Below are 16158 nucleotides of genomic sequence, written 5' to 3'. Positions count from 1 at the left end.
TCGCTCATTTTCACACTGTGACATAATAATGTAAGGAAACTGCTACCCACTAAGTTTTGTTGAAATCGGTTGGTCGGGTCCCGAGATATGGGTTTTCACAAAAAAGTGGGCGGTTCCACGCTCATCGTCCAATTTTCACACCAGCTCTCATAAGGTTCCCCCATAGCATCTCGGTGGTAAAATTTAATGTCTCAGACGTATTTAGTTATTGATTTATCGCGATTTTACTAGTTTTTAGCAGTACCATTATATGGGGAGGGAGCGGGTTTATCCGCCGATTTCATCCATTTTCACACCTTCAGCAGGAGTTTTTATAAGATTTTTACTCAGCAAATTGGGTTGTTGTTGCTTCAGTGGCTTATGTACATCACACTTGGTAAAGGGACTACTTTTTCAAAAATTTGTTTCCACAGATGCCCCTTGCCACTGCGATCCTCTATGCCCAATTACAGCTTCATATCTAAATTTAGTGCTTAGTTATGGCACTTTATGCGTTTTCGGTTAATGGCGATTTGTGGGCGTGGCAATGGTCCGATTACGCCCATCACGAACTCGAGTTTTTTTATCTTCTTCTTTACTCAAGTTAAAGCTTGCACGGACGGACGGACAGACAAACCGTCAACCGGATTTAAAATTTTTTCGTCTTCCTGATCATTTATATATATATGTACATATATATCTATCTCCATTAGTTTTAGGTGATATGTACAACCGTTAGGTGAATAAAACTATAATACTCTGTAGCAACTGGTTGCAAGAGTATAAAAATTCTTTTTTACGGTAGTTATACTCTTTGAAAAATAGTAGACGTTACGTAATATTTTTCTTCCATAATTGTGGCTTGTACCGTATGTGCTCTGAAATCGGGTGAAATTAAGAAGTTCCTAGCAGTTTGAGGGTAGTGTTTTGCAATGCCAGCTTCCTCCAACTACTGAACGTTAGTGACAACGGATACTTTGTGTGTTCCTTGATGATACTCCGAGCAACTTTGCTTTCATCTTTGCATGCACATTTCTTTTGGCATTCCGCTACCATCAAAGTGGTTTCGGAGCCTATCCAAGTCAAACAAACAAATATACATACTATGTAAAATGTAATCGACTGTTCGTTTTTCGAATTGGTAATATGAAATCGGTACAGAACTAACCCTGCCGCCAATATAACTACTTGTATTGTATAATAGTTATATTCGATATTCCACTTGACTTTATCCCGAACATAAAAAGATATGGGGAATTTTGCTATGTAATAGCAATAATGTTAAAAACCAAAATATTTAAGAAACCCGTTAGAAAAATTTGATATGGGGTCTTTATTTTCTGAGGTGAGTAATGTAAGTGAAGTTAGGCTAAGTTTTTGACAGTGTAGTCCGTCTTATATACTATAATAGAAAGACTTTGTTCAAAATTTTAAATTTCTTAATTTATTCATTAAAAGCTATGTCCTCCTCTTGAAAGTAATCTAGCTCAGCCACAATTTACTTTTGCCAACGTTTTTCCATTCCTCGAAACAATTGTTTCAGCTGTAATTTTCGGATTTGCGTTCAATGCGCGTACGGATTCACGTTCAATGTCTTCAACTGACTTAAACAGTTGCCCCGGAGCGGTCGTTCGTGTTTGGTGAATAGCCAGAAGTTAGATGGAGCTAAATCAGTCGAATGCGGTGTTTGTGCCACGATATTGGTAAAATATTTGCGAAAAATTCAAGAAGAATCAATGCAGTATGCGACGTTGCATCATCGTGGTGCAAAAACCAAGAGTAGACCTCGCATAACACTCAAAGAGTATTCCTTGTGGACATGGCCGGTCGAAAGGAATTCGGATTGGACCACACTTCTCCAATTGAAGATAAATTTCAACATAACATAAAATGTACATAAAGTGCTTGTTCGGGACAAAGAAGGTCTTTTCTAATATTCTTAGTACCAGAAATTTAATTCCACACACAAAATTTTAAGGAACTTCTTAATTGAATAATTTCAATAATGAAAATTGCCAAATGCACTTTATGAACTTCAGAAAGACAGCTTATGCTAAATACTAATGAATAGTTTGATGTGACATTTGGCACAGACGGCATTGACAGTTCCACCAACCTAGAAAAAATATTTCGACGAATGGATTTTGACGCAAAATATAAATTATAAAGTCTAACTATTTACACATTATTATAATGAAAAAAGTCTTGCAGTATTTTTATTGAATTTTTTGTTTTTTTACTGAAATTGCAATGAATTTTTGATGACTTATGCCCAGCTCTTGACTGATGCTACGGCTGTTACCATGCTGGTCTCTTTTCCGCCAATTCAGCGATTTTATCGCAATTTTCGACGACAGGCCTTCCGGAGCGTGGCTCATTTCGACCACCTCTACACCAGAACGAAAACGTTGAAACCATCGTTGGGCGGTGGAAATGGAAACTGTATCGGATCCATAAACTGCACAAATTTTATTGGCGGCTTGAGATGCATTTTTGCCTTTATCGTAGTAGTACTGTAAAATATGCCGTATTTTCTCTTTATTTTGCTCCATGTTTGCGACGCTCGCTATAACTCACGAACGACTTAAAAGAAACGACAATCAATCAAACACGTGTTAGTTAGTGCGTGAAATGAGCTTTCTAAAAAGGTATAGCATGACCCGATGCGACGAATAAAACTAGAACTGCGCGCTTTCAGCGCCAACTAGCGAATATACCGCAAGACTTTTTTGACAACCTATTATATTGTTCCTAAGGAGGAAAGCTTCTCCTTTTTCTTGCTGGGATGCTTACTTACCTTTGTGCGTATTTTACCAATTACTTATATCTGCAGTTTATTAAATTTAATTTATCCATAACCTTTATTATCTTTTTAATAGAGTACACGCTTTTTATTACAGGTTTATACAGTTCAAGGAAGCGATCACATTCTCAGTTCAGGTTAGTAAATTTAAAATTGATGAAATAAGTAATATGACGAAATAGATAATGTGTACTTTTATATTGTGATGTGTTATATTTCAAAGTTGGTTTATCCGAGGGGTTTGAGGTATTCAAATAACTTTTATTGAATTTGAACATTAAAAATTATATCAACAGTACGTGAAATGATATGACATTTCTAATAATAAATAAATAATTTTCATTAAAGCATATTCCACTTGCATGCTTTACCCTCTTCTACCATTTGGATAAATATTTATTAAAATTTCGCAATTATATCCCGGTGTTACATACAAATAGAATTTAATTATAGTCCTGTCATAGCAGTATTACTTGGCGCACTTTTGGTCTATTAAATCGGGCCAATCATTTATAAGGGCATATGAAATGAGAACGAAATGTCAGAAGATTGTTGGAGTCAAGCTGTTTAGACGTTTCCTCAAGTAATTTCGTAGTGAAATTTATTATTAGTGAGAATTTGTATATAAACCACAGGCTGATGATTTGTGAAAATTCAAAATAAGTTTGAAAATATTCCAAATTCTCGTCGTAAAAGAACCAGAAACCTTCTTAATGTGCTGAAGACAAGATTAATCCGATTACATCCATTAAGTGGTTGTGTCCACTAGCAAGACAGAAAAATCGCGTTTTTTGTGATTTTGTGAAGAGCAATTTAATTTGATATACCGAATTTAGTAAACTTTAATAATCGGCGATTTATTTTGAAATATTGTGAATTCCCTTGATCCCATAGCGGATCTAAAGGAGAACCTCCGAAAGAAGGTTCTCCCCTCTAGCAGGGAGAAAGATTTTTCTGTTAATAATCTCAAATCCAAAAAAAAAATATTGCTATTAAAGAAGAATACAGGTTGTGATCATAGGGCTAGTCTATTCGCTGCTGATTATTCTTACGTGCGAAAATGTCAAGTCGATCGGTTAGGAAAAAATGCGTTTAAGGTTTTTAGGTTTTATTGATACAAGGCCTTCCTTTTATATTTCGGGATCAGAGAACAAAAAGAAGACATATTAAGAATCGAAAATAGCTTCATTGCCTTTCAAAATATTCTCCGTTTAGATCTTTATACTGCTGCAATCGTTTGATCCAATTGTTGAAGCACTTTTTTATTTCCAAAATGTGCCTTTTGAAAGTGTCAACCGCCTCTTCAGGTGTCGTAAAACGTTCACATCTTAGCTTATTTTACTCGTACGGAAAGGAAGTCCTTCCGTGCTAAGTCAAGACTATACATTGGATAACTCGTCAGATTGATGTTTTGAGTGCTTAAAAATGCATTTGGTTCTGTCGATGTAAAAGGGGTCGCAATGTAGCGGTGATGAGTGATTCGTCTTCGGCGGTTGGTTTTCTGATTTCTTCCAAGCTTTGGTCTCATTGGCATAAATTCCCGTTTCATCACCTGTTACGATGTCTTAAACGTGTTTCGAAGCACCGCTATCGTTTTTTCTCGACTTTACGATAAAATTGTAAGTTGCAAGATTCCAACACTAGTGTTACCAAATACGGAATATTAAAAGACAAAATACTTAGTATATTTTAACTGGTCTATGTTCCAAATAATACCTTTTGAATTATAAATTGTTGAAATTGTCTAAAAGAAGGCGGATAGAAACATCTTGCTCGTCGATATTCGTTTTAATTTAAATGAAACCAAATTTTCAAACCGATTAGGGGTTGGATAGTCTTATTATAATTTATTATTAGTTCGCAAAGGTTTCAGCAGCAGAAAATATTCCTCTAATAATTTCGAGGAGTTCTGAAAGTTTTTGGACGTATAAATTTTCGGGTCTATACCGACTATATAGATTTTATTGTTTGGGAAATGGTATAATAAGATGTTCTTCTTCACAATATGGTTAGGTAGAGGTCGATGGTAGGTAGCCAAGCGCAATGGTTTTCCCGAGAACAGATTCACAATATAATCCTTTGCCTTTGCTGAGCTTTGTTAACTCTACTTTAGACTAACCTAGTTCTTTCTGGTTTGTATTTGCTTTTCTTGAAATTTCAAGCGGTTATGCGGAGTTGTGGTTAGATCTGTTATGCTCAGTTCAAACATAAGACCAAAGTTTTGAAGTAAGTTTGGACATATCACATGACTCCCTCTTAATTATAAGAGAAGACTACACAAAATGGTGAATTAAATTTGACTATTAATCTTATTGGTCGGGATGTTTGTAAAACCAAGAAGGAAACGCCGGAGATGTTATAAAATATATATCAAATGATAAGCGTGTCTGTGTATACCCGAAGTCTCTCAGTTTTAAAGATATCGATCTGAAATTTTGCACATTACTTCACCTCCTGTTCACCGTCAGACCACTATAGCATATAGCTCTCATACAAACTGAACTATCGGAATTAAGTTCTTGTACGAACCTTTTGCATTTCTGAAGGGTATAATAGCTTCGGTGCAACCGAAGTTAATATTTTTTCTTGGAAATCTCTAAGCATCGAGTGCTTTTCTGCTACGACTTAGTTTAAAATCCTAACTCATTCGAAGGTAGGTTTCCCGTTTGCCTGGTAAAATTAAAGCCCAAACTTTGAGAAGGAAAAACAGAACTACTCAACAATTATTTTACCGATGCTTGGCTAAGTCTTATACTAATTAGTAAATACCTATAAAGAACGGATAAGTAAAATCTCCTTTGAACAATGAATTAGCGAATGTTTTTTCTTTATTAAATAACACTTTTTTCTTAATTATATTTCTCTACGAAAGTTTCAGCTTTAATCAGAGTAATTGAAAATGAAGAAGCCCTCCGCAACCCAGAAATCAAAACGAACGATTCGTTTACGTGGTTAATTCGAAGTTGGGAGCTAACTGGCATGAAGCTATTGCGTCCGTATAAATTCTTAAATCTGTTACACATGGTTTTCAGCTGGTTTGTGCTCTCACTAAGTCCGATATCGTTTGGTGTTGGTATATTAAATACCATGGACAATTCATCGATGACTGCAACACTGACCAATTTCCAAGCATCGCTTAATGTTCTATTATTACCATTCAGGGCGCTAGTAATTGCCATAAACTTTAAGCGTTTGCGTAGTGTCGAAGAGATTTTCGAAAATTTGGATAAATTTTATGTAAGAGAAGAGGAACGCTTGGAAATCAAAGATTGCGAAAAGGCTTGCAGAAGTCTATTTTTTACATACTCTATTTTCTATGCCATGTACGGCGCAATCAGTTGGTTAGTTTCGTTCTTTGCGCTCAACCAAGAAACATATTGGCTTCCTTTTATCGATTGGATACCGTATCAGCCCCTACGACACGGTTTACACTTTATTTTCGAAGTGGTTATTATACATTTCTTACTGCAAACCAATGTGACGAGTGATACCTTTCCGGCGACTTATATACGTGCCTTACGCACCCACATTAAGCTGTTGACGGGCCGCGTCAGTCGTTTAGGCACAAACTCCGACTTTAATGACGAGCAGAATTTTCGGGAATTAGTCGCTTGTATAGCATCACATCAGCAGATATTGCAGTGAGTGATTTCACGTGTCGTTTGAGCTGTATGTATAATTCTCTTTTATTTGCAAGGGTGGCGGACATCGTTGGTTCGATTCTCTCGCTGACCATTTTTCTGCAACTCACAATCGCCGCGGCCATTTTATGCGTTTGCATGCTTAACATATTCATATTCGCCGATCCGATTCACAAGGTTATCACGATTGTATACTATCTGGTTGTTTTGATGCAAACTGTACCCAGCTGCTATCAGGCATCAATGCTCGAGGCGGATTGCGCTAAGTTGCCGGACGCGATCTTTCATTGCAATTGGCCGCATTTAGATAAACGCTTTCGCAAGCTCATCATCTATTTCCTGCATCACGCACAGACGGAAATAACTTTCACTGGAATTAAACTATTTAGAATCAATTTGAGCACCAATTTATCGGTTCGTAACATAACATCTGGGTAAACATTTTTGGTGGAGCGCTTTTTCGAACATATTCTTCTTTCATTACAGATTGCCAAATTCTCGTTTACACTGTACACATTCATAAATGATATGGGATTTGGGGAGAAATTGAAGGAACGCTTCGAATAGTTATTACCGGATAGTTGAATTCACAATGTTTGCTGTCACTGATTGAATATATTAACTAATATTATTGCACTTAAATGCAACACTTAAGTAGCTCCAATAAAATAGATCTAGAAAATGCATATGTATATGTATTTATTTTTTAATGTGTAGTGGCCTTTAAAGCAATGTTTTTAAACTATAGACCTCCGACAATCTTGGGTAGTCCAAAAAGTCTTTTCGTATTTTATCAATAGATGTCGTTGCAGTCGTATATCTGTGGCAACCTAATTTAAATATACGAGCCTTCTGGCAACATTTTTTGATGTAAGAAAATCGAACAGAACTATTTCAAGCATTCTGATGAAATAAAGAAACAGAAAAGAAGCCAAATATTTCGTTAAGCGTTTTTCTTGGAAATTAAGATAATAAATAGAAAAAACACAGAAGTGTGGACTCGAGCACCACATAATTGGTGACCCCAACTTGTATACATCAATTACAATCAGCATATTCTTGCATCGCGATGCCACTACTGAATTCACCTAACAAAGATGAAGGCACACCGAAATCGGACGCAACCTGGTCAGCACAGCAAACACAGGCAGAAGCGGGCACTAGAGAAGGGGGCCAACACAACGCGATAGAAGCAATCGGTGTCATTAGACTACCCCAGTTTTTGCCATCGGACCCAGACCTGTGGTTCACGCAAATAGACGGCTTGTTGCACATAAATCGCATCACATCTGATGTCTCAAAATATTACACCGTAATTACGGCACTTTGATGCAGAAACCCTACGCCAAGTCTCAGATGTTGCAAGAAACCCACCGGACACAAGCAAGTATGACAAATTGAAGCATGAACTAATTGCTCGTTTCAGTGAGTCCAAGGAGAAGTTGTGCTGATGAAACTTCTTAACAGGAATAGAACTTTTCAATAAGAAAACCCAGTCAACTGTTGGAGGGAAATGCGTGATCTGGCTCGGCAATAACGTCTCTAATGAAGCTCTGTCAACATTGTGGTTGCAGCGAATGCCCAACAACGTTCGTTGCATATTTGTTTCCAGCGTGCAAAGTCTACAGACTTGGAAAGTAACCTCGCCGAGGTAGCCGGATCGAATCGTAGATAATTCACCCCTCATACATAGTCGCATCTACAACCATTCCGCAAGACAACGAAGCCAATTGTTCAGCTCTAAACATATCCAAGCAAAACACCTTTGAAGCACGACTATTGGCGTTGGAAACCTCCTTTAACCAAATTATTCAAAAACTAAGCGAAATATCAGTCAACATGGCTGCAACAATGAACCAATGCCGTAGTTCAAGCGCTGAACGCGGCGGCGAACGAAGCAGAAGTCGACTACGTGAAAACGCAAAAGTATGTTACTACCATATTCGATTTGGTGCAGCATCGAGGAAATGTCAAGCGCCATGCGAATTCAACAAACCTACCGAAGGCACGCAGGGAAACTAATCCCGCTGCCGTCTATCGATGCAACTGATGGCAGCGTAGAACAAGACATCAGCATCAAAGAACGAAGACTGCACATTTTTGATAGCAAAAACAATCTTAACTTTTTAATTGACTCCGGTTCTGTCAGCTCGATTGTACCACTGAACATCATTCATAAACACTCAACACTTACTCCTGATAGCCTTCAGCTTTTTGCAGCAAATGGCTCAAACCATTCAAACTTTTGGTACCAGAAATCTGTCACTAAGTTTGGGCTTACGGAGGAGTTTCACATGGAACCTTGTATTGAAGGAACGTAAAATCACCTATCATAGGAGTTAGACTTTCTGGTACACTTTGGCCTTCTGATAGACCTCAGAGCAAAGTGTCTGGCTGATTCTACAAACAACCCTACCACAAAAGGAACAGTTCGGCAGGCTGGAAATGCACAGCATATCAACAATAAGCCCCTCATCTAAATCTCTCAAGACCTCATTAAGCAGCATGTTGAGTTGACAACGCCTAATATCATTCTCTTAATAACGTCAATGGACGTCAATCACCAAACTGTAACAGATTGCCGACCTATTGCAGAGCCATACTCGCCGTTACTCCGGAGAAAAACTAAACGTCATCAAAAGCGAATTCAATGAACTGTTGCAACTAGGTATAATTCGTACATCAAGCAGTCCATGGGCAAGCCCAGTTCACTTAGTGAAAAAGAAAACTGGGGGATGGCGAGCCTGCGGTGACTATCGCTCCCTAAACGCCCACACGCAACCAGATAGCTATCCGATACCGCACCTCGATAGCATAGTCGACTGCTTACATGGTAAAGCAGTTTTTTCCAAAATTGATATAAAAAAAGCTTATTACAATATACGCATGTGTGAAAAAGATATAGCGAAAACAGCAGTGCGTACGCCAATTGGACTTTTTGAGTTTGTCGTTATGCCATTTGGGCTAAAAAATGCCACTCAAACGTTCCAAAGATACATAGACATCACATTCAGAAATATCGACTTTGTTTTCTGTTACCTAGATGATATTCTCATATTTTCAGAAAATGAAAAAGAACATCACAAGCATGTCCAGTTGGTGCTGCAGAAACTTAAAAGAGGCAAAACTATGTATCAACTTTTATCCAAGTGTGAGTTTTGGCGTTAGCGAGCTAAACTTCCTAGATACCACATCTCAGCGGAAGGTATACAGCCACCGAAAGAAAGAGTAGAAGCAATCTGTCAATATCCAAAGCCGAATACAATTGTTGAACTCCGCCGGTTTCTAGGAATGATGCTAAATTTCTACAGGAAACATATTCCTAACGCCGCACAAATTCAAGCATTCCTCTACACAACCTTTTCAAAGACTCAAAAAATGACAAACGAAAAAATCGATTGGGATGCAGAGTTTGAAAAGGCATTCAGCGACTGCAGCAGAGCCAGTTTGGCCACACAAACATTGTTAAATTTTTCCGGTACCAAATGCGCCGTTTGCATTAACAACAGATGCGTCGGAGACTGCAGCTGGAGCACACCTGGAACAACAAGTGAATGGGGAATGGAAGCCAATCGCATTCTTCTCAACCAAGCTTAAAAAATGCGCAAAAGAATTACTCTGCGTATGACCGTGAGCTTTTGGCAATATACTTAGCCATTAAACATTTTCGTCCAATACTTGATGGTCGCAAATTCGTCATTCGCACCGATCATAAGCCTTTAACGTATGCATTCCGTCAAAAAGCAGACAAAGCGTCACCACGGCAGGTAAGGCATTTAAATTATATTGCACAATTTTCAACGCAAATCGTTTTTCTGTCTGGTAAAAATAATGAGGTAGCAGACGCACTCTCCAGAGTATGCCAAATTGATATGCCCATAGTAGTCACAATGGATGAAATAGAAGAAGAACAGCAGAGAGATTCAGAGTTACAGCAAATTGTCATAAACAATAACACTAGTTTAAATTTACAGAAGCTAAAACTTCCATCTGGCAATACAATATACTGCGATACATCAAATGCAATGGTTTGGCCGTACGTTCCAGTTAAGCTTCGTAACAAAGTATTTCAACACATTCACAATTTCTCACACCCTGGTACAAGATCAACTTTAAAACAAATTAGAAGCAAATACATTTGGATGTCAATGAATAAGGACGTAATAGAAATGGTTCGCTCTTGTATCAGTTGCCAACGATCAAAAATACAAAAGCACAATCATCTAGCGCCTAAGCCGTTCAAACAAACTGATCAACGTTTCGACCATGTCCACCTTGATATTATCATTCTTCCAGAGCATGAGGGATACAGATATTGTTTAACCATGATTGACAGATTCACACGTTGGCCCGAACTAGTTCCGTTAAAAGATATTTCGGCCAACACGATAACGACAAGCTTTATTCAGCATGGATCTCACGTTTCGGTTCCCTTGAAGACCATAACAACAGATCAGGCCTCCCAGTTTGAGCCCGCAATATTCCAGCAAGCATTGACAAAATGGTTGGCGCACATAAGATACGTACATCAGCTTACCATCCGGCGTCCAACGGCATGATTGAGAGATGGCATCGTACGCTAAAAGCTTCTCACTCAGTGTGCAATCAACAAACTCCATGGCCACTTCTCCTTCCAACAGTGATGTTAGGACTGCGCATTGTTCCCATAAAGAAGACATTGGAGCATCCCCAGCAGAAATGCTGTATGGCACTAATCTCGTTTACCCGGCGAATTTTTTTGATAACGGGGATGGATCGTATAATCCACAGGAGTTCATATCCAAGTTTCGTGAGTACATACAGCAGCTAAAACCAAGTTCACCGGTACACCATTGAATTCAACACGATTTTTCATCAATAAAAATCTACACTATTGTAGTCATGTGTTCATCCGCTCGGATCATGTGAGAAAACCACTAGAGCTTCCTTACACGGGTCCGTTCGAAGTTGTGGAACGCATTTCAGACAGACTCTATGCAATTAAAATTAACAACGCAATACACAACATATCTGTGGAAAGATTAAAACCAGCATTCTTTCCCAGAAGTGACGAGTTACCAAATACACCGCTGCGAACCTATAAAAAAAGAAATGTAACATTTGCAGACAATTCTAAATCGTGATTTAATCACTGGGAAGGGAGTAGCTGTGGCAACCTAATTTAAATATACGAGCCTTCTGGCAACATTTTTTGATGTAAGAAAATCGAACAGAACTATTTCAAGCATTCTGATGAAATAAAGAAACAGAAAATAAGCCAAATATTTCGTTAAGCGTTTTTCTTGGAAATTAAGAGAATAATCACATTGTGTCATACATTGTGTCATACCATATAGTGTTGGAAAGGTGAGATTTGAAGCTTTATTTAACAAAAAAAAAAGAATTAAATTCGGAAAAATTTTAACGAGTGCAGCTGTTCAAAAATGAGTAAAAATAATGAAGAAATTCGCTATATTTTGAAACATTTGTATAAAAAGGGAAGAATGCTACGCAAGCCAGCAATGAAATTTGTGAAGTTTATGGAGACGATGTTGTGCAACAATGGTACGCTCGCTTCCGTTCTGGAAATTTCGATGAGAAAAATGCACCTCGTTATGGTCGACCTAAAGTCGATGAAATTAAGGAAAATATTGATCAGGATCGTCATATAAGTAGCCATAACATCGCTAAGGACTTAACATTCATCATCAAACGGTTTTGAACCATTTAAAAAAGGCTGGCTACATAAAGAAGCTCGATGTATATACATTAATGAATTTCTCTGAAAAATTGGACCGAATTAACATCTGCGATTATTTGCTGAAACGAAATGAAATCGAACCATTTCTGAAGCGAATGGTAATAGGAGACGAAAAGTGGATTAAATAAGATAATAATATGCGAAAAAGATCATGGTTTAAGCGTGACGAAGTTCAACAAAAGACATTTTACTTTCAAAAACTGATGAGATTGAAGCAAGCAATCGAAAAAACGGCCAGAACTGATCATTAGCAAGAACAACGCTAGACCACACACATCTGTGATTACTCGGGAAGTTTTGATGCATCCACCATATAGCCCTGACCTTCCGCCATCGAACTACCATTTGTTTCGGTCAATGCTGAATTCCCTTAATGGAGTAAAGTTGGCTTCAAGAGAAGCCTATGAAAGGCACTTGCTGCATTTTTTCGCTGAGAAGCCAGAAAAGTTTTACACTGATGGAATAATGTCTCTAGCTGAAAAATGGCAAAAAGTGGTCGACTGAAACGGTACATATTTGTTTCATTAAGGTTAATTATAAAAAAAAAAACAATATGTTGAAGTTTGGTTAGCAATACTAAAAGATTTGTTTGACTATCCAAGAATTAAAAACGGGACGGTCAATACTATCTCCTATATACGAATATGAGATTATCAAATTATCATCAAAATTAACTCATCGTATAATATTGGATGTACTATAATTCCTTTATTACCCAAATTTCTAAATACCCAAAATATAATATAATTATTTTCGTTACTATAACATAAGTATCGTATGCCTAATATGGCGGTCATTAGTCATATAAGTATGTATATATCCATAATACCGAACCTCTGGTTGACTTTACGATATGTCCCTGACTTTGGTCTTGGCAATTTGCAAGGTTGGTTACATTCGAAGATAGCCCTTCCTTACTGCAACTGAACAAACTTTGTTGCAAATGAACAGAGCGCTTATGAAATGATATCCAGACTCTTTTGCGTACGCCCTTGCTCCAGCTTGTCACTCTTGAGGGGGTTCTTTCTTCTAAGCCGTACAAAACCTATGAATGAACTAATGGTTGAGACGAAAATGGTTGACGACCTAGCGAGGTTATCGATTTCAATTTAATGAAATCTAGTTTTACGGACATATTAAATCGTCAATATACTGTGGAATCGCGACTACAAACGGCAACCTCCCAATTCGTTTTCCACTAATCGATGATTTAAGAACAATGTTCGGATTAGGGCGATTTCAATAATTGATAATCATATTTTTCCATTACTTCTCTTCGTCCTATTTATAAATAACTGTATTTATTTCAAAATATTTGTAAAACGATTCTTTTATCCTTTTTTTGTGGTGATTGCAGCTCAAAACTTTCGAGGAATATGCGTTCTTTCTTCGACTTATATTATGGACGTGGTAGTAAAGAATTCGAGACAAATGAATCGTTTCAGTTGCTGTTTCGGTGCTGGGCACTAATTGGCGTGAAACCATTGAAACCCTATGGTTTCTTTTCCTTATTGCAAATGGCGATCTGCTGGATTTGTCTGCTTGCGAGCCCTCTGGTTTTCGTTGTTGGCTTCATGCAAGTTACGCAAAATTCATCTCTGACCGTTATACTTACTACTCTACAAGCAACACTCAAATCTGCCGCTAAAGACGTTCGTTGTAGTATTGTACATATATCGTCTACGAAGTGTCGAACCGATTTTCAAAAGTTTGGATGGACGCTATCAGAATCCACAGGGACGTTTCGCAAGAAGGGAACACGTTATCCAATCAGCACACTTATTCGTAACTCTTCTCGCTTTATAATGGGTTGTCAAAAAAGTCTTTTGGTATTTTCGCTAGTTGGCGCTGAAAGCGCGTAGTTCTAGTTCTATTCGTCGGATCGGGTCATGCTATACCTTTTTGGAAAGCACATTTCACGCTAACACGTGTTTGATTGATTGTTGTTTCTTTTAAGTTGTTCGTGAGTTATAGCGTCGCAAACATGGAGCAAAATAAAGAGAAAATACGGCATATTTTACAGTACTACTACGATAAAGGCAAAAATGCATCTCAAGCCGCCAATAAAATTTGTGCAGTTTATGGACCCGATACAGTTTCCATTTCCACCGCACAACGATGGTTTCAACGTTTTTGTTCTGGTGTAGAGGTGGTCGAAGATGCGCCACGCTCCGGAAGGCCTGTCGTCGAAAATTGCGATAAAATCGCCGAATTGGTCGAAAGAGACCGGCATAGTAGCAGCCGTAGCATCGGTCAAGAGCTGGGCATGAGTCATCAAAAATTCATTTCAATTTCAATAAAAAAAAAAAAAATCAATAAAAATACCGCAAGCATTTTTTGACAACCTATTATTTCGCTTACTGCACCGTTTCTTGGCTAACATCAGTTTTTACGCACACTCAACCGCTAAACATATGGTTGCCACTTCTTGACTGGATTCCACATCCGTTCATACACTTTTGGCTTCATTTTCTCATCGAGGTGGTTTATTGATACTTTTTGCTGATCATTCAATGCATGAACGATGTATATCCGGCTGTTTACATCAAAGCCTTACGTACACATATTGCGCTGCTTGCGGAACGTATCAGCAGACTGGGCGAGAATCCGGAATTCACCGACGAGGAAAATTATCAGGAACTAATTGATTGCGTACGCTCATATCGAAGGGATTATTGCGAGTAAGAATTACCTTCATGTGCTTGCTAAGCTTGGTGATCGTGCATGAATTTGTAATTTCTCCATTCACCAACAGAATCTCCAGGGCTGTTGGCTCTGTGATCTCGATAACCATCTTTATACAGCTCACAATAGCTGCCGCCATACTCTGTGTTTGCATGCTCAACCTTTTTTTATTTGCCGACGCGAATCATCGGGCAATTACGATTATCTATTACGGTTGCTTGTTGATGCAAACCTCACTCACTTGCTATCAGGCATCGATGCTCGAAGCGGAAAGCGTAAAGTTGCCTAATGCGATCTTCCATTGCAATTGGTGGAATATGGATAGACGTTCGCGTCGTGTGTTGATCTATGTTTTGCATCGCGCTCAGAAGGAAATCTCTTTTGTAGCTGTTAAGTTTTTTAAAATTGATTTGGGCACTTTTTTGTCGGTAAGTCGTTAGTTGAGAGTGGACAATACACTCTCACAAATTTATAAGAGAGAAATAATTTCATTTGCTTTTCCTTCCAAGATCGCCAAATTCTCATTTTCTTTATATACCTTATAATTCTTATATAACCGAATGGGCGTTGGAGAGAATGTGAAGCATGAATTCGAATAAGGAATCGAAGATATAAAAATTTTAATTAATTTTAATTTAAGTGTTGTTTAAGCTGAAGTTATTGTAGTTTTATTAATTTGATATTACTTAATTTAAGCTTGATATTATCGTTATTTAACACTTTGAAGAATAAAATAATCAGAAAATGCATAAGTTTATCTTTCCGAAAACTCGGAACTGTTTAATTTCTTTTTTAATGCATCTTTGGTTTTGCTTTTGGCGAGACTGTTACCGCAGTTTTCAGCGTTTTCAAATTCAAGTTTCTCTACACACCATGGTATTGATGGTGGATATGGTTTTACGAAGCGATATCAATCAGAGAGTGGATCTGTTAGAACTTACAATACGGAGGAAATCGAACATTATTGCACACAAACACCCAATTGTTGACCGGAAGAAATCTACAACCGGTCATATACTGGCAGTTGGTGAACCAAGTGATCAGTGCAACTCACAACTTTGTCGTAAATTTTGACATATTTGATGGGCATACTCCGAACGTTTTGACATCCGCGTGCTATTTGTGCTGTTTGCAGTAATTTAAAATATTCATCTGGACCGAAAATGGAATGACAGATGCAATATGAACTTCATTAAATTATTGGCGATATAGCGTCATCAAGGACCGATATTTATCACAGGTATGGTGTGAATTTAAACGACGTCGTAGATCACTCCGTAAAGGTCATTCAAAACAAGTTCTGGTTCCAG

General features: G+C 37.9%; 1 protein-coding gene and 1 pseudogene across 1 annotated transcript; both read left to right on the top strand.

Annotated features, from left to right (window-relative positions):
- The first annotated feature begins 3348 nt into the window (after positions 1-3348).
- LOC120773497 lies at positions 3349-15447 on the top strand (annotated as a pseudogene).
- Positions 5699-7590, top strand: LOC120773498 (odorant receptor 7a-like). The gene is made up of 3 exons (XM_040102440.1): positions 5699-6423; positions 6480-6837; positions 6910-7590. The coding sequence occupies exons 1-3, from the start codon at positions 5762-5764 to the stop codon at positions 6988-6990; spliced, it is 1101 nt and encodes a 366-aa protein (XP_039958374.1). The 5' UTR covers positions 5699-5761; the 3' UTR covers positions 6991-7590.
- Positions 15448-16158: the final 711 nt, after the last annotated feature.

Source organism: Bactrocera tryoni, chromosome 4, assembly GCF_016617805.1.
Source record: "Bactrocera tryoni isolate S06 chromosome 4, CSIRO_BtryS06_freeze2, whole genome shotgun sequence".
Classification (NCBI taxonomy): Eukaryota; Metazoa; Arthropoda; class Insecta; order Diptera; family Tephritidae; genus Bactrocera; species Bactrocera tryoni.
This window is presented reverse-complemented; position numbering and strand designations above follow the sequence as displayed.

Coding starts and splice junctions, on each gene's coding strand:
- LOC120773498 (XM_040102440.1), top strand. CDS start 5,762: ATGAAGCTATTGCGTCCGTATAAATTCTTAAATCTGTTACACATGGTT. Junction 6,424..6,479: donor TCACATCAGCAGATATTGCA/GTGAGTGATTTC, acceptor TTTATTTGCAAG/GGTGGCGGACATCGTTGGTT. Junction 6,838..6,909: donor ATTTGAGCACCAATTTATCG/GTTCGTAACATA, acceptor CTTTCATTACAG/ATTGCCAAATTCTCGTTTAC.